The sequence below is a fragment of the Lissotriton helveticus genome, chromosome 5_1, assembly GCF_964261635.1.
Source record: "Lissotriton helveticus chromosome 5_1, aLisHel1.1, whole genome shotgun sequence".
In the NCBI taxonomy this organism is placed as follows: domain Eukaryota; kingdom Metazoa; phylum Chordata; class Amphibia; order Caudata; family Salamandridae; genus Lissotriton; species Lissotriton helveticus.
In genome coordinates this window covers 262,854,925-262,877,650 of record NC_136065.1, presented here as the reverse complement: position 1 = coordinate 262,877,650, position 22,726 = coordinate 262,854,925, and the positions used below count along the sequence as shown (strand labels likewise).

Sequence of the window (22,726 nt, the reverse complement as noted above, 5' to 3'; positions counted from 1 at the left end):
GGTCCTGCATGTGAATAGATTGAAAACCCCACCATGACAGGGCAGATATGACCATGTTACTGGTCACTGATGATGGTGTGGAGGAGGAAACTGAGCCTGTGCCTGACCTCCTCTCCACTACTGTGCAAGATGGGTCAGTGGAGGGAGTTGTACTCTCCCAAATTGACAGACCAGCAGCACAGACTGTGAGCAAGTGCTGGAGCAGTTTGCTGGCCTGTTTTCTTTGACCCCAGGCATCACTGAGTGGTGTGTGCACCAGATTGACAATGGTGACAGCCTACCTGTCAAAAATAAACTGTACAGGTTGTCTTACCATGTCAGCATTCAAGCTGAGGTTGCGAAGATGCTGGAACTGGGGGTAATTGAACCGTCTGAGAGTCCATGGGCCAGACCAGTGGTGCAGATACCTAAACCTAATCCTCAGTGGGGACCCAAGGAGTTATGGTTCTGTGTGGACTACAGAGGATTGACTGCAGTCTCAAAGACTGACTCTCACCCAATACCTAGAGCGGATGAGCTCATTGATAGGTTAGGGGCTGCTAAGTACCGGAGTACTTTTGATTTGACTTCAGGATACTGGCAGATTGCCCTCATTGATGGAGCAAAAGCAAGGTCAGCGTTCTCCACACCAGAGTGACATTATCAGTTCAGGTAATGCCCCTTGCATTAAAGAATGGACCCGCCACCTTCCAAAGGTTGGTGAACAGGGTCTTATCTGGGTTGGAAAAGGTTCAGTGCATCTTACCTGGACGATATAGCTGTATATAGTTCTACCTGGGGTGGGATCACTTAAGCCACCTAATGGAAGTGCTTCAGGCCATGCAGCAGGCAGGCCTGACTATTAAGGCAAGCAAGTGCCAAATAGGGCAGAATTCAGTAGTGTACCTGGGCCATCTGGTAGGTGGGGGCCACGTATGGCCTCTCCAAGCTAAAATCCAAACTATTTTGGATTGGACAGCTCCTGTTACCCAGACTTAGGTCAGGGCATTCCTTGGACTGACAGGGTACTATAGAAGGTTTGTTCATAATTATGGGACCATTGTGGGGCCCCTAACAGAACTCACTTCTAAAAAGAGGCCCAAGAATGTGATTTGGACCCCAGAGTGTCAGAAGGCTTTTGACACTCTGAAAGCGGTCATGTGTTCAGCACCAGTGCTACTGGCTCCTGACTACACAAAATAATTTGTGGTTCAGACCGATGTTTCAGAGCCAGGGATTGGGGCAGTGTTGTCACAGCTAAATAATGGGGGCCTAGATCAGCCAGTTGCCTTTAATAGCAGGAGGCTTCTTCCCAGAGAGCAGAGGTGGAGGGCCATTGAGAGAAGCTTTTGCTGTGGTGTGGTCTCTGAAAAAGTTGAGGCCATATTTGTTTGGGACTCACTTTTGTGTTCAAACTGGCCACAGACCTCTCAGATGGCTCATGCAGATGAGAGGGGACAATCCCAAGCTATTAAGGTGGTCCATTTCCCTTCAGGGAATGGACTGTACAGTGGAACACAGACCTGGGGTTGCCAATGCAAACGCAGATGGACTTTCCAGATGTTTCCACTTAGCTGATGAGGACTACCAGGGTGTAGGTTAGTAACCAATCACCTTTTGTTTGGGGGGGGGCTATGTTGCAAAGTCATCCTGTGCCCTCGGCACCCCCAACTTTTTTGCTGAATGGTACTGGTGGTAACGGACGGACTGACCCTGGGCTCTGCCTAACCAGGCCCAGTGCTATGCTGAAATACATTAGAATACAGTTAACACCTACATACACTAGGGTACACAATGGTAGTGTACCCCTGTGATTGGCATGACCTACCCTATAGGCCCCTAGTATATAATAGGGCAGGGGATTGAAACTACCTAGAAGTCCCCAGTACTCTGGGGTATGGCAATTTAGAGGCCAGTAGCCTTTTCTGCACTTGCATGTGTGCCCTGCTGAAGCCTGAGGTCAGTTTAAAAACAGCCCTGGGTGTCAGGACTGCTTTTAAAAAGTACATTGTGCCCAAACTCTACTTTGGTGCACTTACAAATGGATAACCTGCAATGTTGTGGCATATTAGGGATCCCCAGGGTCTCCCATAGGTATCACAGGGGTGGGGCTCAGGTATTTATAAGGTACGCCCTTATAAAATGAGTTTTTTATATGCCTAGGTAAAGTGAAATTTCACATTTCACTCCCCACATTGCTGTAAAGTGCTGCTCAAATTCGACTTTGATGCTATGAGCACTGTGGAGGGAGAATCTGCAACATTTCTACAGATTCAGAACCCCTAAAGTCTCCTCTAGTTGCACATGGGGTGGGGTTCCTGTAGCTATAAGTCCTGGTGCTGGAAAAATGGCAAAAGTCCTTTTTCCCATTCCCAATCCTGTTACATAGGTTAGCATGGTAAAAAGGTATTGATTAATAACTTGATATGTGAGGGATAGAAATGCCATTCAAAGACTTCCCAGAATGGTATTAATAAATCCAACAGTATCTTTGTTGAATTTCTCCTAAAGCGTACATACAAGACGTTATAAGACTTTGTCTGTAAGTCCAAATTCAGCCTTCCAGTGGTCTGCCCCGATTGGTCAGAGTTAAGTGGATTATCCAGGCTACCTTGTGGAGGTGATAAAGAGCCCCTGGGGTTAACCAGCTCTGCTGGCAGGGCAGTGTGCTGTTCCATAGGAATGCCAGGCCAGGGGTAAGGAGTCGTAAACTATGTTCTTCAAAGAGGACAATAGAGACCAGTGTCATTTACTGCTCTGAACTTCCTACTTTAGGCAGATGGCCGGTTTAAGGAAGGTATGAGCAGATACAGGTGGGAGAGTAAGTAAATTTGCCATCCTAGGTGTGTGTTTAGCCAGCCATTACCTCTGTGCTGGAAAATCAGCCATTATGGATTTGGAAGATTTGATGCAGTCTGGGACAAAATAATGCCAGACTCTACAGGGTGTGGTCATATATTGGAGGAGTTACCCTGCTCCCATTGGTCAGAAGTGACCTCCTGCTTGACCCAGAGAACTAGGAATAAGTATCTGAGAGGGACAGAGCTCTCCAGATCTGATGCTTGAAACTTACTGAAGCAAGAAGTGCCCTGTTGAGATGTTTTGCTGTGCAAAGATTTCCATGGCCTGTCCTTTGAAGACTGCACCATCTGAAACTACAGCCCTGTGGATTATCTTGCTGGAAAATAACTAAATAGTGGACTCCCTGAAAGCTACAAGTTAAGAGCTCATTTGGAACATCGCCAACAAAATCTTCACCTTGGAGAACCATCAGTGGATTTGTAAGGGTTTTGTACCAGTGGATTGTGGGAACAGACGTCCTCCACTTTCAAGGACCATCTTGGAGCTTCCAGACCGTTGGAGTGAGTTTGAGACACCACTTTAGGTCCCCTTGAGGAACTTCAGACAGAAGTGCAAGAAGTTTAAAGAACTTTGGAGCAACTTTAAAAAACAGCTCCATAGAGGCCACCTGCCTTCAACCGCGAGCTGGCCAAGCCAACCAGGTGTGTCCCGCTTAAAGCTCCATCGCTCCAACTTCCAGAGATTGGCTAGGACTAGAAGAAAACTGAAGCCGGCGAACCCTCACCGGATATGGCTACATGAGGAGCATTGAGACCCCGCGAGAAAAAATGCTCCGGGATAGTTTCTATGTCCCGCTGAAGTGACCTTGAGAAATGTTCTAAGTCCGCTCCAGGGAAGTTGCCCGAACCCTCACCGAATCCAGACTGGCTGGGAGCTTCGAGGAGAAAAGCTCCAGAAAAGTTTCTAAGTGTGAAGGTAGAAACGGAGACTGGGACGTGCCGCGAGCTGTAGCCGCTCAGGGCTCTATCGCGCCCGGTCTGAATCTTTGACTTTGCCCCGGTCTATCGTGAGCAGGTATCGCAATATGGTGCTATAATTTTCTAAGTGCTATATTTTATTAAATCTTTGAAAATTCATATCTCCTATTCCCTACATTGGATTTTTGTCGGTTTGGTGTCATGTTAAAGATAAAAAAACTTCCTATGTTTACAAATTGGTGTTTGATTTTTATTGTGTGTGTCTTCATTATTTACTGAATTGGTGTTTTTAAATGCTTTACATACTGGTCTTTGAAGTTAAGCCTGTCTGCTCGCAGCCACGTTACCAAAGGTTAAGCATAGGAATAATTTTCTAAGACCTATGTTGAGTCTGATCATGTGTTAGTGGCCTTATTGCCAGGGGCAGACCTACATGTGCCCCTACCAATAACTCACTTTCCAACACCTTGTAACCTGGATCATCTCCCTGTGGGATAAAATATTGTCCCTCCATAAAGTCATCATCCTCCACCACCTACTATTCAACATGGAGGTTCTTCAGACTATAGGCTGGGCCAAAACTACTGGGTTGTCAATGTATTGTAAATTTGCTTGGTGGAAGAAGTGAAGCTTTACTAGATAATGTATGCTCTGGCATTTAAGGTATTGGAATGCCTTTTTCTGATATTAGAGTGACTTTTTCCTCTTGTTGACAGTACAGTCAACAGTTTTTTCATCTGCATTAGGAGTTGTTTAAGTAATCATCGACAAGAGGACAGACAACGGTGACGTGACCATCACTGTAGTATCTTCCATCAATGGTTGGGTCATCACAGCCGCAATTGTGAATATGAGCAAGGTTGATTTTGCAGACAAAGTTTTCATATTCAATATTCCGGTCTGCAAAACTTGCTGGTGCAGACTATGGTTTTCTAACTGAGGGGTACCTTACTGGAAGGTGCTGCAGGTTCAGATATTTATTCTTAAAAGAAACGACTGTTTAAGCATTTGTGAGAGCTCCCATCACGGACTTTCTTCCTTAGAAAGCCAAAATCATTTCCATCACTACCATCACCATTTCCAGGATTACTACTGTGGAAGCAAATTAAACGACTGAATGTTCTGCTTTACTAAATGTTAGAAAAATGTAAACAATGTGTTTTTTCTGTATTTAATAGAACAACGTGCTAAGCTGACTAAACTACTTCTAGGTTTAATTGTTTTTTTAAACTACACATTTAAAATGAGTGCGAGATGCAGAACAGCATAGTACATAATTGTGTTTTCTCTTTTCCTGAATTTACACTGAGGAGGTTCAACTGTGACCGCCAATATTTCATTAAATGTAGGAAAATCTGTTAGTTCTATGGTCTTGCTTGCACTGTAACATTTTAAAGTGTACTGCTTTCTGTTCATGATGTTCCTGGAGAGAACGGATAGATAACTTTAAGGCCAATTCATTTGGCCAAACGGAGATGCGGTTTGTTTTCAAATGTGCCTTTGTTTCTGTTGAGGGTCATTATATAGGGTTATTCTACGGATTTGGAGTAAAAGCCAAATTATCATGTGATGTGTTTTCTGGTTTGCTATAGGGTACTAATATGTAACGTCCATGTCGTGTAACAGTGACTGTACAGGTAACCTGTCCACAAATGTATAAAATCTCCTTATGAGAGATGAGCCAGAGACTTCCCCCGTGCTCCCTAGAGGCAGGCTGCACATCAAGCCATATATTTATCATAATGTAGAATATTTACAATGTTCCTTTCCCCCTGCTAACTGATTAGTCCTTATGGCAAATGCTCATTAATTTTTATTCTATGTGTACAGTATTCGGTTCTGGCTGCTGATTATATTTGGGGACAATATCCAATGCAGAATTATTTTAATTTTTGAGCATTTCAAATGTGACTATCCTTTACCTCATGCCTTCGATTCTTAACTTTAAAAAACCTTCCTGGTTGTATTTTGAACCTTATCCTGTGTGGATTTTCCCCAAGTAATTTGTCTGGGTTTATACAGCTCTGTTAGGGCTCTCGTCTTTAAAGAATCCACCTATAGTCCTTTTTTGAAGTAGAAAAGCACAGACTGAACTACCAGCATCATTATAATGTGTGTATTTGTAAAGCACATGATCATCATTTGGGGCATCTTGTTGCTGGATATCAGATATCCAACTTGATGGTACTTGCTCTAGTACTACCACCACTGCAATTATCAGAAGCAATTTAACCATTACCACTTCTTTTGCCAATATCATTCACCACCAAGAGGACTAGCACAACCAAAATCATTGCTACAATCATCGACTTCAATAGTCACACCACTACCAGTACCTCCACAGCACCACTATTACCAGGACATCTAACACTATTGTGTGTGTGTGTGTGAGAGAGAGATAAAAGGGTGATGCTGACGTTATACAATATTTGTAGCCCTGGGCGGTGAGCTCCATTCGCAGTTCTTTGCACTCTGCGCAGCTCACGCAGTTCAGAAAACTCCAAGCCGCGTAGTGCAGTGGAGTTCTTTGCCCGCTCGCGCACAGTAAGTTTGCAAGCACAAGCTGCCGCTCGGGTAGAATTTCTACCCAAGCGGCAGAAAGACCAGCGCGAATAGCAGTTCGCACTGCACTCCGCCACTTGCAGAACTTCTAAGAGGTTTTTTGTCACTCCAAAACTACACCCAGGCCCGATTGTTTGCCATCATTAATTCTAAAAAAAACTCACAATTATTGGCTTTGCCAATGCTACTTGTCCATTCTAGTGAGTATGCCCTGACCATATGAGCTCTAGGGATAAATATGGTATTTCCTCAAACTGATTCTGCAGCCTCGACATGTGAATCGACAGAATCCACGCATGTAGGACGTGCCTCATCCAATCATTTCAATGTATATAAGATTTTATGGCAATATACAAAGACCAGAACTATGTATTTAATATAATTTTATTTGTACAATATCAATATCTAAAAATTTACATAATTTCAAAAATATATTCAAAAATATTTAATGAAAACGTTGTTTAAAACTCCATATGCTCTGAAGCTGCAAGAAACACTTCACATGAATGTCTAGCTCAAGTGTTACGCAGAAGTACAGTTCACAGACAACATTTTTTGCCATTTCTCAAAGGCATACAATTAGGGGTACAATAATTAGCCTTGTAAGAACAAAAATACAGTAACAATAACAAGACGGCAAAGTCAACAACATCTGATCTCCCGTAACCTGCAATAATCTAATACATTTGCTTATGTTGAACCATTTCACATGATCATATTTGAAAACCCAACACTGATTTCAAGGATACTATGAAATGGTCACTGATTTGATGTTAAAAGTGTCCATTCACTGCAACCAATAAAATGAAAATCAGGCATGAAGTGTGCAGATTACAATTTTGGGGAAAAATTGTTTTTATCTTCAATGCCAGTCAGTGTATTTCGAAAGGAGAATGTCAAATACTGAATCACAGATGATACAGATTGGTTTATGTTGAGCATCATCTTACTGGGGACATCCTTACTTTGAGGAGGATCAGCAGGAACACATACTTAAAGCATAACACAAACTATATGTAAAAAAAAAAAAAAAATGCAGGCAAAACGAGCATTTGAAAATGCACATTGCTGAACAATACATTACATATGCATCGGTGAATAATGGGGATTGGATTTGTTTCAAAGCACATGGCACTTCAACACTGTCTTGTGTAGAACAATCGACTAAAATGAGTAACATAAAACCAAATATCTTGCCTTCACCTAGACACAGACAGGTCAAATGACTTGATACTTATGAACTGATTCCTACTGTTTAAATTAGTAACAGGTATAGGGATAAATAATATTTCCAACTACAAACAGCTCTATCTACAGAGCAGCAGAGGTGGTGGTGGTGGTGGTAGTAGCAGCCAAAATAGGGAAGCACCAGACAATAAGTTTCGATAGGCAACCAGATGGTTAATTAGGGTTGGTAACCCATGTGACACAGAAAAGAATTAGGGGGGGGAAAGAGTGTTAAAACGTTGATATCTTCCCAAAAAAAAAAGCCATGATGCCATTTTTGGAAGACCAAAAACCCATACTTCTGTATTAAAGACAGGTGAAGAGGAGTTTTGCATCTGGCGAAGAACTTATGTAGTTGTCGTCAAGGTGGAGTTTGTCCTACAGCTAGAGATAAATAAGTGGGAGGCACAGACACTGAAAAACTAAAGTAGGTGAATAGGGAGAATTCAGTTAATTTTTTAGGTAATTGAACCTGGTATTTGGTCCTCTGTCACAAGAAGTTAAAGCTGCCATCTTCCAGCTATTAAAAGAAACGTTGATGCTGGTCAGATACGAGATTACGGATTGTTTACGAGATTACGGATTGTTTAGGGTAAGGAAATGTGTGGACATTTTTAAGTTTTAGCTTTCAATCTTTAAGGCTTTTTTTTTTAGGGCACATGTATTTTGATATCAAAATTCTAGTTGCACAGCTCAAGAGAGTTTCCCTCGTATGAGCTATTACAGGAAAAGATTCTACTGAAGAGGTGGCATAATGAGATGGAGTCAAGGCCAAGTCGAAATTTTACTGAGCCTTTTTCCAGGTTCCTCATTAAATGGCTGGCAACACAGTAGTTTAACCAAATGACATACCTGATCAAGCAAGTTAGGAATGTACTGCTCATGCGGGGGCATATGTAAATTGCAGAAACAAACACTTGGACTACTAGGGAAACAGGCAAGTTTAATTTAAGAAACCAATATCAAGTATGATCAATTAACGGCCGTCTATCTTGCCAATACGAGAATACAGAGCAAGTGTCTTAATAGTTAAAAGTTTACATATCAGGGTTTTACACAATTGCAGAAACCTACAATGGAGTGTTTGATAACCTGGTTCCAAGGCAGGGCAGTCTGCAAGTGAGACCTTTGGAAATACGAAACTTCCATTTACTATGCTACTTAGATGACGAACATATGTGTTACTTTTGACTGGTTTCTCAAAATCAGCAGTTCCATTTCGGAGGTCAAGAGGCCCATAAGTCTAGAACAACAGTTAGCAGCAGCGACAAAGATATAGCAATCGGTTCTTTCCATCATATAGCAACTGGTTCTCTCCATTTGCAAGAGCGAAATGAGAAAATGGCGTGTCCATTCCACTGTCCTTTAACAACATCCCACTAAAGATACACAGCGTGTCTGGAGATTACAGACAAACAAGCAAATCCGCTTAGTTCTGACGAACAGACATTGAACCAAAACTCAGATACTGCAATAGTGAGTGTGTGAAATACAAATACATAATGCACACGTACTTATGGGAGTTCAATGCACTACAAAATATATATGTCGTCATAAATCAAGGCCAAAGAAAAGTAGCCCTCCAAAGAAACAATGAATGCGAAAGCCAGGATCTGATGTAGCAGTGTCTTGGTTGGGAGAAATATTGTCTTGGTGGCGCAAATTAGTCAACACAATGTGTGTCCTCAGCATACTGAATCCACCCATCCGAGAGAAGTGCTCCCAAAAAAAAGAAATAAAAAGTATAGATAAGGGGGCGGGGGCTTGGGGAAATACATCAGGCAACAACCTTACACATTCTTCACTGTTACTTTACGACCTTCATTACTAGTAATTAGGGCACCGATCACAGGAGAAGAGCATGAACAAAAAAGATTCTTAGAAGGAGTGTGAACTCTCTGGCCATGTGAGATTACCACTCTAGTAATCATCCTCAGATTTTTCAGTGACCAAATGGGACTTGCAGGAAAAAGTACACATTATGCTCTTAAGTGCAGGTACAAATCTTTAAAGAGAAAAATGCACGCACGCCATTTTACTACATTTACTGTTCGCAGCATCACACACAAACAGCCAGGGCTACATTTCCCTCAGCCGATATGTTCGGGTGAAGTGAAATGCAAATAAAAGGATACATCAACATACGTAATTCCTAGTTGGTTAGAGAATGGCTCTCTGTTAAACAGTTGGTGTCCTGTTTTCTAACCTCGCACTGTAAATATAGTAACACTAGAGTGCCTTGAAGAAAAAGCAAAGCCTCTTTTGTACATAGTCAGTTTTGAGGACAGCCGTTCTCGATTAACACCAGCACGTTCAATCGGTTTGTGTAGGAAGCGGTTTGTTGCTGCCAAAGTTGGTATCTGTCGAATTTTCTCCCTGGTGACAAAGAACCTCATCTGAGAGAATCATACTGTAGTTCTGCGAAAGAAGCAGTCCTGCCACCCACTTTGGCATTTTTGGGAGAAACGTACTTCCATATTCCTTCACCACTCTATCCCTTCACGTTGAAAATAAAGTTGTGGACTATTCTCACTATAAAACTGAGAATACCAGCGCCTGTGCCTCTGTATAGCAGAGTCTTCTTTCACCAACAAAGGTTTTGAAATATACTTCTTATTATTCCAAATCATTACATCGCGTTCAAACTGCAAGAAAGAGAAACACTGTTTAATTCATGCACACACTGGAGAACTTCTGAATTAACTTTGTTCACTATTTTTACTTTTTAGTTCTTTAATTTACTAGTGATCACTAAGCATCTTTTATTGCAGTACGTAGTCCACACCATACAGCGCACAATGAGAAAAACAAATAGGAAATTGTTTTAAATGGCCTATGCATTAACATGTAAGTAAATTAATCGTTAGGCATTGTAGTGGTGGTGCCTTAAAAACAAAACACTTCCAATTAGTATTTTCTTTGGATAACACTTAACATTTGATTTTGTAGGAGTGCTGGGAAACCTGCGATTATTTGTTTCAAGTGATGCAGTAATTCGCAATTTAGAAGGGTTATATTTGTGTTTCTAGGTTTAAACTGAAAGCTGGAAAATGTAATTACATCTCAGTTAGTGACAATATTACATTTGATAATGTCAGTTACAGCTCATTTTCTCTTGCCAGCTACATTCATGTACATTTGAAGCATCGTGCCTCCTGCTGGACTAATGGAACTCCTAGCGTTAGCTTTCTCTAGATGGATTTCTTGCTTGGATGGCCTCCCTTGCTAGAACCCTTGACCTCCGGAAGGTATATAAGAGGGAGGAATCTCCTTGACACATCCTGTAAACTGCCAAGCACAATGGACCACCTCCACCAGACCCCTCCCCAGGCCCCTCCCCTTCCACCAGGCCCCTCCCCCCACATCCCGACAACTGATATGAGGAAGAGAAGGTCATGTAATGCAGATTAGTAATATTAGACGTTACCCCCCACTTCCATTCATGTATTTATTGGGGATCTGCACAAGATAAAACCAAACCTTCAACCCGAAAGATGTCAAGGAAGATATAGAATGAGCAGAAGCAGATACTAACAAGGCACATAGGACTCAAAGGGGAAGCAACATACAAGTACTACCCATTACCAGCTCAGCCCGACTAGTGATGTAAAGGAGAAGCCAAGCAGTAGTTCAAGAAAGTTCAATTGCTGTATCCTGAAGCACAGGTGGTCATCAATCCAGAAGTTAGGGAGACCTCGACATACCTACATTGCTATGGCTGATGATGCCATGTATAGCAGAGTTAATAGAAGGAAACACTAGCAACCAAAGTCCGGGAAGCTGCCACAGTCCAAGTGGAATGCCTTCAAAAGAAATGTACATTAAAGTACACATAAAATGTGATGGTGGAATGCTCAACTTGATCTCAACCACCGGCAATCACTTGGGCTACATCTCAGTCCATCATTATTTTGCACACCATGACAATTCAGTTATGACCCAGCCATATGAAAATCAGTTCAGTCTTAACCCTGGTCCAATGATAACAGTAAAGCCAGAACTGGTAGGTCAGGTCCCTCTTAAACCTGAACACATGCAACACAGGGCTGGCTTCCCCCCATTTAAGACTCAGACAGATCTAGCTTGGTTTCGTGACAGTGTGTGCACAGGACCGTCATCTGGCATACTTGTCCCACTTGAGGCAACATGCTAAAGTACACAAAAAAATGATGGGTGGAACTCTTGAATAATCTTGAACCACTGGTTATCACAGTGGGCCTAATACTAGTCCACCATTATTTTGCACACCACTACCTCAATACAGACCCAGCCACATGCAAACCAGCCTTGACCCTTCGCCAGTGGAACAGCCCAAACTGCCAGCTCCTTCCTGAACAGGAACCAAGCTTTAGTTGGCAGATGAGCCCTATCTGGGGCAAAACCTGTCCTGTGGGTGCCAGACATTTTATACCATTACATTTAATAACTATACAACTCATGTAAACCATAGATCAGTCATTATTAACTTATCTGCCGGATGAAAGTAATTTGCTGGTATGGTTATTTTCACTTTGTAAGCTGAATACTAAATTTAAGAGTGCGACTGTCTTTCCAGGTTCTGTTGCCAGAATGTGTGGTGGTGTAGTAGTTGTGGAAATAGTCACATTTTTAAGTGTCTAATGCAGTGTATATGCTTCTAATGCTCGTCACAGCGAGTTCTAGAACCTGTTGGCTTGTACCGAGAAGCAGTGCCTCTTATGGATTTCTTATGTTAAGGTAGTATGAGAAGTGGTGCAAGCCTGGAGCGCAGGGTCCTGTATTGTTTACATTGCTTGAAATCAGTATGCAGGTATTGCGATCCTTTCCCTTGAAGGCTCTGTGGACAATGTAAAGTGCCTTGCATATATCCCTTCTTGCTCCAGGTAGCCAGTGGAGTGATTGCAAAACTAGAGTCATGTATTCTCCTGGATAAAGGTGGAGAAGTCTTTCCACAGAATTTGGGATGAGTATTTTACGTATGTTGAATGCAAGTGCATCAAGGTATAGGATGTTGGCAGTCAAGTTTAGAGATTACAAGTGTGAGAATGGCTTGCAGTTTCTGCTGGTATTTAAGGTATGGGAGGACTCCGCCTCGTGTTTTCATTTTGTAGAAGGCACTCGAACGATATTAACATTGTATCAAAACAAATCTAGATCTATAGTTAACTATTGGTTTCTAACACCTCTTGATACTGTTGGAAGGGCTTCAATTTCCTTAGTCCATGTGGTGGTATGCTGGTATTTTTGTCATTGTCTGCTGGTCATAATCTCCGCCTTTGTGGTATTGAGCTTTAGATGGTTATTTATCATCCATGTGTTGATAACTCAAGGCGGTCATCAGGTTTTAAATTGTAGAGGCCTTTCAGGTCATCCATTTAAAAAAAATTATTTGGGTGTGGCGTCATCTGCATAGTTCTAGTAGGTGAGGTTAAATAATTTAATGAGGTGAGGTTAAATAATTTAATCAGGTTTGGTAAAGGGATTAGGTGGACGCTGAATAATAGCAGGGATATGATGGACCCCAAGGGACACCATGGTGTTGTGTGTGAGGAGCTGATGTGACATGTGGTACCAGCACTAGCTTGTAGTCATAGCTGAACTCCCTTCTTACCTTTCACATTTGGTGTGTTAAACAAGAATTTTCTGGGTGAAAATTTTACAACACTGTACAGGACATGGAGTCTTGTTCTTAAGCCAGCAACTTTCAGGACTTTTCCTATTACCGATACAGAAGTTATAGTCCTTACCTAAACCTATCAGCCATTCAGAAGCAATGTCTAATCAGGAAACCCCAGATTCCAAAATCTCAGTGCTTTGATTAGCTTATTGTGCTAGGGCATAGTCATCACAACTCGGGTACAATTTACATTTGACTGACACTGCTACAGCAGACTATGGCCTGCTGTAAAATATATCTTGGTGCGATAATGTATCTGCTCTAGTGATTTTTATTTTGTTTGCAAGAGTAAGATAGCTTGTTAGGTTAATGTGCCTGCTGCAGACCGCTGCAAATACGCTAAGTAGCAATAGCGCGACCAGCCTTCTTTCAAAAAATAGTTTAATATCTAGATAACCCTGCCTTGGTCAACATGCTAAGGATTAATTCACCTTGAACTAAATATTGTGGAAACCATAATCAGGGCATTTGAGGATGAAAGCATTTGTATTATAATGGAACACTCTAGACATCTCCACAGAACATAGGCTAACATTTTCTGATATTTATATAATGTAAATTGTGATTTGTCTTGTATAAATCAGCTTTATGACATTTGACACCTTTGAAATCCTGCATTATCCCCATCTAATTTACGGCAACTAACAATGTTATGAGGTCATATGTAATTAATGTACTAAATGCATAATAGTTAGTGAATACTTGGGGTCGCATTTTTATTGGGAAAAGAGAATGCTGGGTGGTAGTCATTTTATGGATCCTCACAAACTCCACAATTTTCAGCAAGTATTGACCACAACCTGCAGGGATACAGCAAAAGAAAATAAGTTACTTACCTGTAACTGCAGTAATCTAGTACTGGTGTATTTCATAGATTCACATGCTTGAATTATTCCCAATTGTCGTGATGGGAGTCACATGGTACCAGAGTGAAGCAGTTTTGCCATGGCTATAATGGACCATAGGCTAAAATGGACACTAGGCCATGAATTTAGTAGCCTATCTCCATTTAAAAAAAGGAACAAACTTAATATATAACCAATCTGTAGCTACTATACTCTAGAACATTCCCAAGAGAGGCTGAATCCCTCAGATTTTCTAGCACAAGTGTGGATAGACAATCCCGATCTATAAGGGACGTCTCTCAGGGGAGGAGAGTGGGTTGCATGTGAATCTATGAAAGATACCAATACTGGATAACTACAGTTACAGGTAAGTAATTTATTTTCCTATTCAGTATTGGGTACCTTTCATAGATTCACAAGCTTGAATCAGAATAGCGAGCAGAGTCATAGAGATGTATTCCTCCTTAACAGACAGTGGGTAGAAACTATATACATTTGCTGAAAAATGCATTCCAGAATAAAACAATTATACATGTGTATATAAAATTCATAACTACAAGCATAACATAGGTAAGCATAAAAATCATTAATAAGGACATGGAGATGAGAATGCATGAACAATAACTAGTACAAGTAACTAGTAGAATCAGTCAGTTTATATATGTAATGCAAGTTAAACACCAGTATTTAAAGAGGTTCACCTTATGTGAACAAATGTCGAAGCACTGCCTGACCAACAGCTGCATCACTGCACTGCGCTCCGCTAATTCCAGGCAGTAGTGCTGCGTAAACATGTGGGTGTTCTTCAACTTTGCAGCGTGGCATATCTTATCCAGTAGAATGGCAGTAAAGAGGAGCAGATGTGGAGACTGCTTTCGTAGAATGTGTCTTCGCCTTTCTTAACTCCTTGAGTGCTCATGACGAGGTCAGCTCGTCATGAGCTACGGCGCTCCGGTGCTCATGACGAGCTGAGCTCGTCATGACCGCGCCCGTTACATGGAACGCTCGCATGCTGGGCTGATTCCCCTGCTGTGCTGAGCGTTCCATTGGAACGGGCGTGGTCATGACGAGCTCAGCTCGTCATGAGCACCGGAGCGCTGTAGCTCATGACGAGCTGATCTTGTCATCAGCACCGGGGCGCTGTACGCGCCCTCCTGCCCCCAGCACAGCGGGGGAAACAGCTCCGCACGGAAGGGGTTAACAAAGGCTGGCCAGCCTTTATGTGACAAAATTGAATTGCAGCAGAAATCCATATGGCTAGAATTTGGTTTAGACACTGGCGTTCCTTGACAGCCCTGACCATAAGCCACCAGCAGTTGGTCAATTTTGCGGATTTCTTTAGTTCTTTGCATTTAAAAGTTAAGCCATCATTTGATGACGGACGTGTAAAGCACATGCTGAGCTGGCATAGTCTGATTGGGAAAGAAAGTCCGCAGGATGACTGGTTCATTAAGGTGAAACAGGGTGGGAACCTTTGGTACAAATTTGGGATTAGTTCTGAGAAGCACATATTCATCTGTGAAGTGTAACAAGGTTTCGTTAGTAGTGAATGCCAGTATCTCACTAACCATTCTGGTGGATGTGAGAGCGAGAACTGCTTTACCAGTCTGGAAGAACAGAGCGACAAGGCATGAGAAGAGCATCTGTACCTGAAAATGGCAGCAAGGTGTACCCTTACTGATGCGAAAACTAGGCCTGACTTGGCACGAGTGAGCAGATATGGTAAGATTTGCTCTGGCGAAGCTTGAAAAGGATACACATTCTGTGTGCACCAAATACAGAATCTCTTCCATTCCAGTTTGCAGGTTTTGTTGGTGCTTTCAGCCCTAGATTTAGAAAGAATGTTACTGTATTTTTGAGCTATTTCTAGGTTCCGAAACTCATAGCATTCAGGAGCCAGGCATGTAGGTGGAGAGATGGTGGTTCCAGATGGCATATCTGACCGTTGTTCCTGGTTGGCAGCGATGGTGTTGGAGAGGAAAACAGGTTTGGCCCCTGGGATGAGAAGCTCTGAAAAACAGTGTTGCCTGGGCTACCTGGGTGAAACAGCAGGAGACAACCGCATTCTGTCCTCATTTTGGTGAGGACCCAGGGTATCAATGGGATGGCAGGAAAAGCGTATGCATATAGCCCAGACCATCGCATCGAAAGGGCATTCCCCCACTGTGAGAAGTTGGCCTGATATGCAGTGCTTACTATTCTAGTGATCACTATGTATCATTCCAAACGACCCTTATTGATGATTGGTTGTAAGTCAACCTGATAGACCAGCTATCCTAGTAGCATGGACAAGAGCAGTCTTTAAGCTAAACTCTAGAGGGCGTGTTAAGCCAGCTGTTTACCACCACATATACCCTTTGAACACCAAGTGAAAGGACACCACACAAGTTGTTATGAAAATAAAAGTATATTTATTTATAACAGTACTACCCTGAACTCTTTATGAGTCAGGGAGCTAAGCACAACACAAAACTCTTAAGAAAATACTTAAAGTCGCACAATTTACACAAATGCCCGAGGGGCACGAAAAACCATATACTACAAAAGTGGAATGCGAATTACTAGCAGGTAAGTAACTATTCTCAGAGGCTTTGGGATCGCTAGGACTAGACTACTGAACCTTTAGATTACTAGCAGGAGGCCTAGGGAGATCGGGTGCAGAGTGTGCACTCTCACGCGGGATGCGGAACAAAGTCTATGGAGGCTAGTAAATGCAAAGTTAGTGTTAGCGGGCGAACCCGACTAGGTAGAGCTGAAACGAAAAAGGATCTGGACACTTCGATAGTTAAGCTATGCTGGAGCACCGAAATGCTCAGGTTTCCTAGCCCAGGGGCTGCGGCTGCATAGGTCTGAAAAGACGTCGGGAATCCTCGTTGCAGTCTATGGAGCCTGAAAGAAGAAGTTGCTGGCAGGCGACCAGTGATGAAGTTCGATGTGATCCAAGCCTGGATCGATGAAGATGGAGACCTGTAAGCAGAGGGGACCAAGTTCTGAATCACTAGCCAGTGATTAGGTGGGCACCAGGATGGCACCGGACAAAGTCACCTCGACCAGGTGAGTGGGCGACGCTGGGCTCTGCAGTCTCTCGGACCAGGAGGCGTTGTGGGCGACCAGGATGGAGGTGCGAGCTGTCCCACGGTGGTATCTACTGTCGACGTCGCTGGACCCAGGATTGGGGCAACAAGTCTTGGCAAATGCAAGCCCACGTGGTGGACTCAAAATGGCGTCTGGAGTGGACCAGGAGGGTCCGGGGTGCTCCTCTGTTGGAGGGGAGCTAGGGCCAGTCTGGAGCAACCAGACAAGCGGTGTTGTCGTCGTGGTTCGTCGTCAGAAGGGCCACTAGCCAACGGGCAAGTGACCTGGACAACGCAGTGAGCAGCAAAGAGCAGAAGGGCCCCACGCAGATCTCGTGGATGCTGGAGGGCTGGACTTCGGTGCTGGAGCTGCTCAGGGTTGGGGCTTCTCAAACCCCAAAGCACTCACTCAAGGATCCCTCGGTGGTGGTGCTGGGCAAGCGTCGTGCAGTCTTGAAGATGGCCGGTCCCTCGAGGTCTCGTCACACCCACGAATCTCAGCTGGGCTGATGATGCAGGTAGAGGTCAGAGGTGCCAGGGAAGCCGGTTCTCGTCGAGCTGGGCAGTCTTGATCCGGAGGAGAGACTTACAGCAAACCGCGATGCTTGGTTGGTGCCTGCTGCTGCAGGGTGACTACTCCTTAGTCACAAGGGAGAAATCTTAGGAAGAAGTCTTGAGTTCCTTTCGTAGAAAGTAGTTTCAGGATTCAAAGATGATCTAATTTGGAAGGGGGCCTGCTCCTACCTTTATCCTGAGAAAAGGGGCTGGCACGCGACTAAGTCCTGCCCTATGGGTGGGACTAGGAGGGGGGTGGTTACCCCCCTCTCCTTTGTCCGGTCTCTCCCCAGCTCAGGGGCTGGTGTGCCCCAGGAACGGGTTTGAGCCGGCATATGCACAGTGAGCACCGGGGTGCCACTTGCAGTCACCTTCCTCTATAGCCCTGCCTACCTGGGATACACAAAACCCTGTCTGGGATGGTGCTAGCACCTCCCCTCACAGGAAACCCTTTGTCCAAGCACTCCTCGCTGGAAGGACTCCCAGCAGCAGGAGGTCAGACTTGTGTCTCGGTGGCAGCATCCATTTTGTGGAGCTGAGGCTATGTTCAACTTTAACCGGGGTTACAGGCTACCAACATGTCTTCTCCCTCTAGAGGGGTGGAATGCTACCCCCGTCGCCAGAACTGGCGAGGGGGTAGTATTCCAAAGCGTATGACACCTTACACGACATGTTTAGATATTGTCAGACCAAAGTTACCATAACCGCGAGGCTTATAAGGCACTTAAGAGTATATGGTCTGACGCTATCATGGAAACGGCTAAGGGATAGATCCCGAAAGCCGCAGACAGGCTCAGCTCATGCCAGAGCACTATCTCACACGATTCGAAGCACTCCATGCCATACCATAGGCCATAGGAGTGACTGATAGGAGATCTGTGTGCCCATTTTAGGTTTAGATATAGGTATACTATATCTAGAGCAGGGGTGATTACACCACCTTGCCCCCAGCTGTCAAGCAGCCAGTTGTGTCAGTTTTGGGATGGCCAGCCAGGGGTGGCATAATACATGCTTCAGCCCCTGGTAGGCCCTGGGTACACATATGCCCTGGATACCTAAGGTATACTGTACAGGGACTGATAAGGTGACTCAGTATCCAATTGGATATGTACCTAGGGTACATGGAATCCATTTTAACAGAGAGAGCAGTGGGCCTGGGGTCCTGAATAGCAGGGCCTCAGGTCAACTAAGTCAGAAAACCAGCAAAACTCCAGGCAAAAAGTTGGGGGCAACCATAGTCAGGGATCTACCTTCCTACATAACCCCCCCCCCCCCCCCAAACGAAAGGAGATAAGGCTATCCTTGACAGGTAAGCCTATATTGCCTAACTGGCCATATAAGGAAGTACCAGCACTGGCATGGTTACCCCCTATCTCATGGTCCACTAAGCAATGCCTCACCCTAAGGGTATCTGAGGGCCTCACCCTAAGGGTATCTGAGGGTCTCCACCATAGGGAATCTCTACCTGTGGTGTGTTTTGGCAAAGTAAAAGGCTGGTGCTGAAATGGAGTACTGAAGTGAGGCTCCACTAATTTTGGGCTCAGCTTCCTCCAATCATTATCCACCATAGAGGCCTTTCTTTCCAAGACTGAGTTGTTTTGAGCTCTCAGGGTCAACCTCTGGCTACCTACAGCTGGAGGTTGGGTCCCTCTGTTTGGCTTACTGGAGGGACAGGTCAGGTTTGGGGCCCTTGGGTCCCAGGTTTGGCTGTGCCCAACAGTGTCCATCTGTGGGAGGTCCCTAACTAAATTTAAGGGGGATCCCTCAGGAGTTGGTTTTATTTTCACTTGGCTAGGACTACTAGCTTCAGTGCCCTTAATCTGCTGATTGGGGAATTCTTTTGGACAGGGGGCCCTTTGGGGTCCATCACTGGCCTCCCTGACCTCTACAGCCCTGGGCTGACTGAGGCAGGGTAGAGAGGGGCAGGTTACCTGCTCCAGACTGGGTCCCACCTTGGAAGGGTCCACTGACATCAGAGGCTCTGCCAGGCTAGGCCTGACTACCTCTGGGGCAGTTTCTTCACAAGGGGTCAGATCAGTTCCCTGAGGAGGCTGATCCTTTCCTAAAGTCTGGTGGGAGGGAGATTTCTCTTCCTCCTCAATGCCCTCTGTCTGAGTGGAGTGATCCATAGCTTCAGGCTTCACAACACTATTATCTGTCTGAGTTTGAGCTGTGGCCATCACAACTCTCCCAACCTTTTCAGGAGGGGACTCAGTTTGGGTATGGGCTGTTACCATCACAGCCTTGCCAACCTGTTCTGGGAAGGAATTTGTCTGAGATTGGGCTGTGACTGGCACAACCCTCCTGACCTGTTCAGGGAGGACATCTTGGACTGGGGCTGTGGCTATCACTGCCCCACTAACCTTACCATGGATGTTTACCATTCTAAAATGGGTTTCTTGCTCTACCTCAGCCCAGGCTGAGATCTCTAAATCATTCCCCAGTAGGCAATCTACAGGCAAGTTTGATGACACTGCCACTCTCTTGGGGCCAGTGACATCTCCCCAGCTGAGATTTACCAGTGCCATAAGATGATCTCTCTGTACTCCATCAATATTGGTCACCTGGTATGTGGCACCAGGTAAAAGTTGCCTTGAGGGGACTAGACTCTCAGTCACCATGGTGATGCTAGCCCCTGTATCTCTATAGGCCTCAACTTTTACACCATTGATGAGGGGCTCCTGTCTGTACTTGCTCAAAGTGTTGGGACAAGCAGTGAAGTTGGCAAACCCCATGCTATTTTCACAGACAAGAGTATCTAAGTCAGGGGACCTGGTTAGGCCAGAGTCCCCAGGAACTCCCAAAGTAAATGCACCCAAATTCTTGGGGGCACTCCTACCACCTGGGGGATTACTACTAGTAGTAACAGGTGGCTTGGAAGTGTTACTTGGGGGTATGTTTTCCTTATTGGGGTTCTTTGGGCAACTGATGTCAGTTTTCCAATGACCCACCTGCTTGCAGGTTTGGCAATAAGGTTTCTTTTGGGTATTGGAAGGATTCTGGGACCCACCCCCTTCTGAGGATGTTTGGGGCCCTGATGTGGTCTGATCTAGAGATGTATTCCCACCCTTCTCTTGAGGCTTGGTTGATTCCTTTTTCTGGTCACCACCCTGGTTCTTAGGCCTAATCCTGGTTCTGACCCATTTGTCTGCCCTCTTACCCAATTCCTGTGGAGAGGTCAGATCAGAGTCTACCAGGTGCTGGTGTAATAACTGGTTCTGACAATTATTTAAGACTTGCTCTCTCATAATTAGATTATACAATCCTTGGTAATCAGTAACCTTGCTACCCAGTAGCCAGCCTTCCAAAGCCTTAGTGGCACAATCAACAAAGTCAGCCCAATCCTGAGACTGAATTTTCTGGGTGTCCCTGAACAGCAACCTGTACTGCTCAGTGGTTTTGCCAAACCCATCAATCAGTGTATTCTTCAGGACTTGGTAATTGTTAGCATCCTCAACCCTAGTAGTGAGGAGCTTATCTCTACCTTTGCCTTCAAAGGAGAGCCACAGTATAGATGCCCACTGACTCTGGGGGATGCACTGGACAGTGCAGGCCCTCTCCAAAGCAGCCATCCACTTGTGGATGTCATCCCCTTGTTTAAAGGGGGGCACTATCTTACTCAGGTGTTTAGTGTCTAAACTCCTTTCTTTATCTCTAGGGATATTCCTGCCACCAGTGGGGACTACCCCACTCATCTGCTGCTCTCTAGCAAAGGCAAGCTTCTCTTTGGCCAGGGCAAGTTCTTGCCTTTCAATCCTTAGATTAGCCTGTTTCATCCTTGCTTCATGTTCTCTTCTCTGAGGGGAAGTCAGTCTCCTCTGGGGAGAAATCCTTCTCCTCTGGGAAGAGGCATTAGAGTGCAGAGATCTATTGGAGTCCCTAGAAGGAGATCTATCTCTTCTAACTCCAATGTTAGGCCTCATTAGGGTCAGTACTGGGGGTCCCCCAGATCCTTCCCTAAGTAGGTCTAAGTTGGCCCTAGTAAGTCTGTTGACTAGCTCAGGCCTGTTGTCTGCCTCATCTCCAGAGAGTTCCTCTTCTTCCTCCTCCTCAACTGCTTTTTCAGTGTCAAGGAGGTCTGGATCACCAAGGGTACCCTCTAAGGCTGGCATACTCCCATCTGTATGAGAAGCTTTCCTAGCATCATATGTCTCTAAGAGACCTAACAGAAAGGGAGTGGTGGGGTTAGACCCCTGTTTCAATTTCCTGGAGGTACACAAGTGTCTCAACTCCTGGAAATTGAGAGCTGCATATCTTGAGATGACCTGTGGAGGGTCACTAGCCACTAGGGGAGTCTCTGAAGACTCTCCATGGGTAGACATGCTTCTAGTGTGGTGTAAGTGATGCACTTACCTACACTATGGGTATACCTACTGATCCCTTGCTAGAGTTGTAGTTTAGGGTGTGCTAAGCCCTATGACACTACAACAGCTGTTTCAGTATAACTCAGAGTATTCTAAGCTAAGTTATATGTACCTATGTGATCTTTCAAATGATATTCTTAGGATACGTGGGTGGTAAAACAACAGCAAGCTCAAATCCCAACCGCTGCTCACCAATGTGAGAAGTTGGCCTGATATGCAGTGCTCACTATTCTAGTGATCACTATGTATCATTCCAAACGACCCTTATTGATGATTGGTTGTAAGTCAACCTGATAGACCAGCTATCCTAGTAGCATGGACAAGAGCAGTCTTTAGGCTAAACTCTAGATGGCGTGTTAAGCCAGCTGTTTACCACCACATTTACCCTTTGAACACCAAGTGAAAGGACACCACACAAGTTGTTATGAAAATAAAAGTATATTTATTTATAACAGTACTACCCTGACTCTTTATGAGTCAGGGAGCTAAGCACAACACAAAACTCTAAAGTCGCACAATTTACACAAATGCCCGAGGGGCACGAAAAACAATATACTACAAAAGTGGAACGCGAATTACTAGCAGGTAAGTAACTATTCTCAGAGGCTTTGGGATCGCTAGGACTAGACTAGATTACTAGCAGGAGGCCTAGGGAGATCGGGTGCAGAGTGTGCACTCTCACACG

At 44.4% G+C, this 22,726-nt stretch overlaps 1 protein-coding gene across 1 annotated transcript in view; it reads right to left on the bottom strand.

Moving 5' to 3' along the window:
- Positions 1–6,688: 6,688 nt before the first annotated feature.
- LOC144754417 (cholesterol 7-desaturase nvd-like) overlaps positions 6,689–22,726 on the bottom strand; it is a 444,943-nt gene continuing 428,905 nt past the window's right edge. The window contains exon 7 of the mRNA XM_078642159.1: positions 6,689–10,192. Within this exon, the coding sequence (XP_078498285.1) occupies positions 10,031–10,192 (162 nt within the window). The 3' untranslated portion in view covers positions 6,689–10,030. The remainder of the gene's footprint in view (positions 10,193–22,726) is intronic.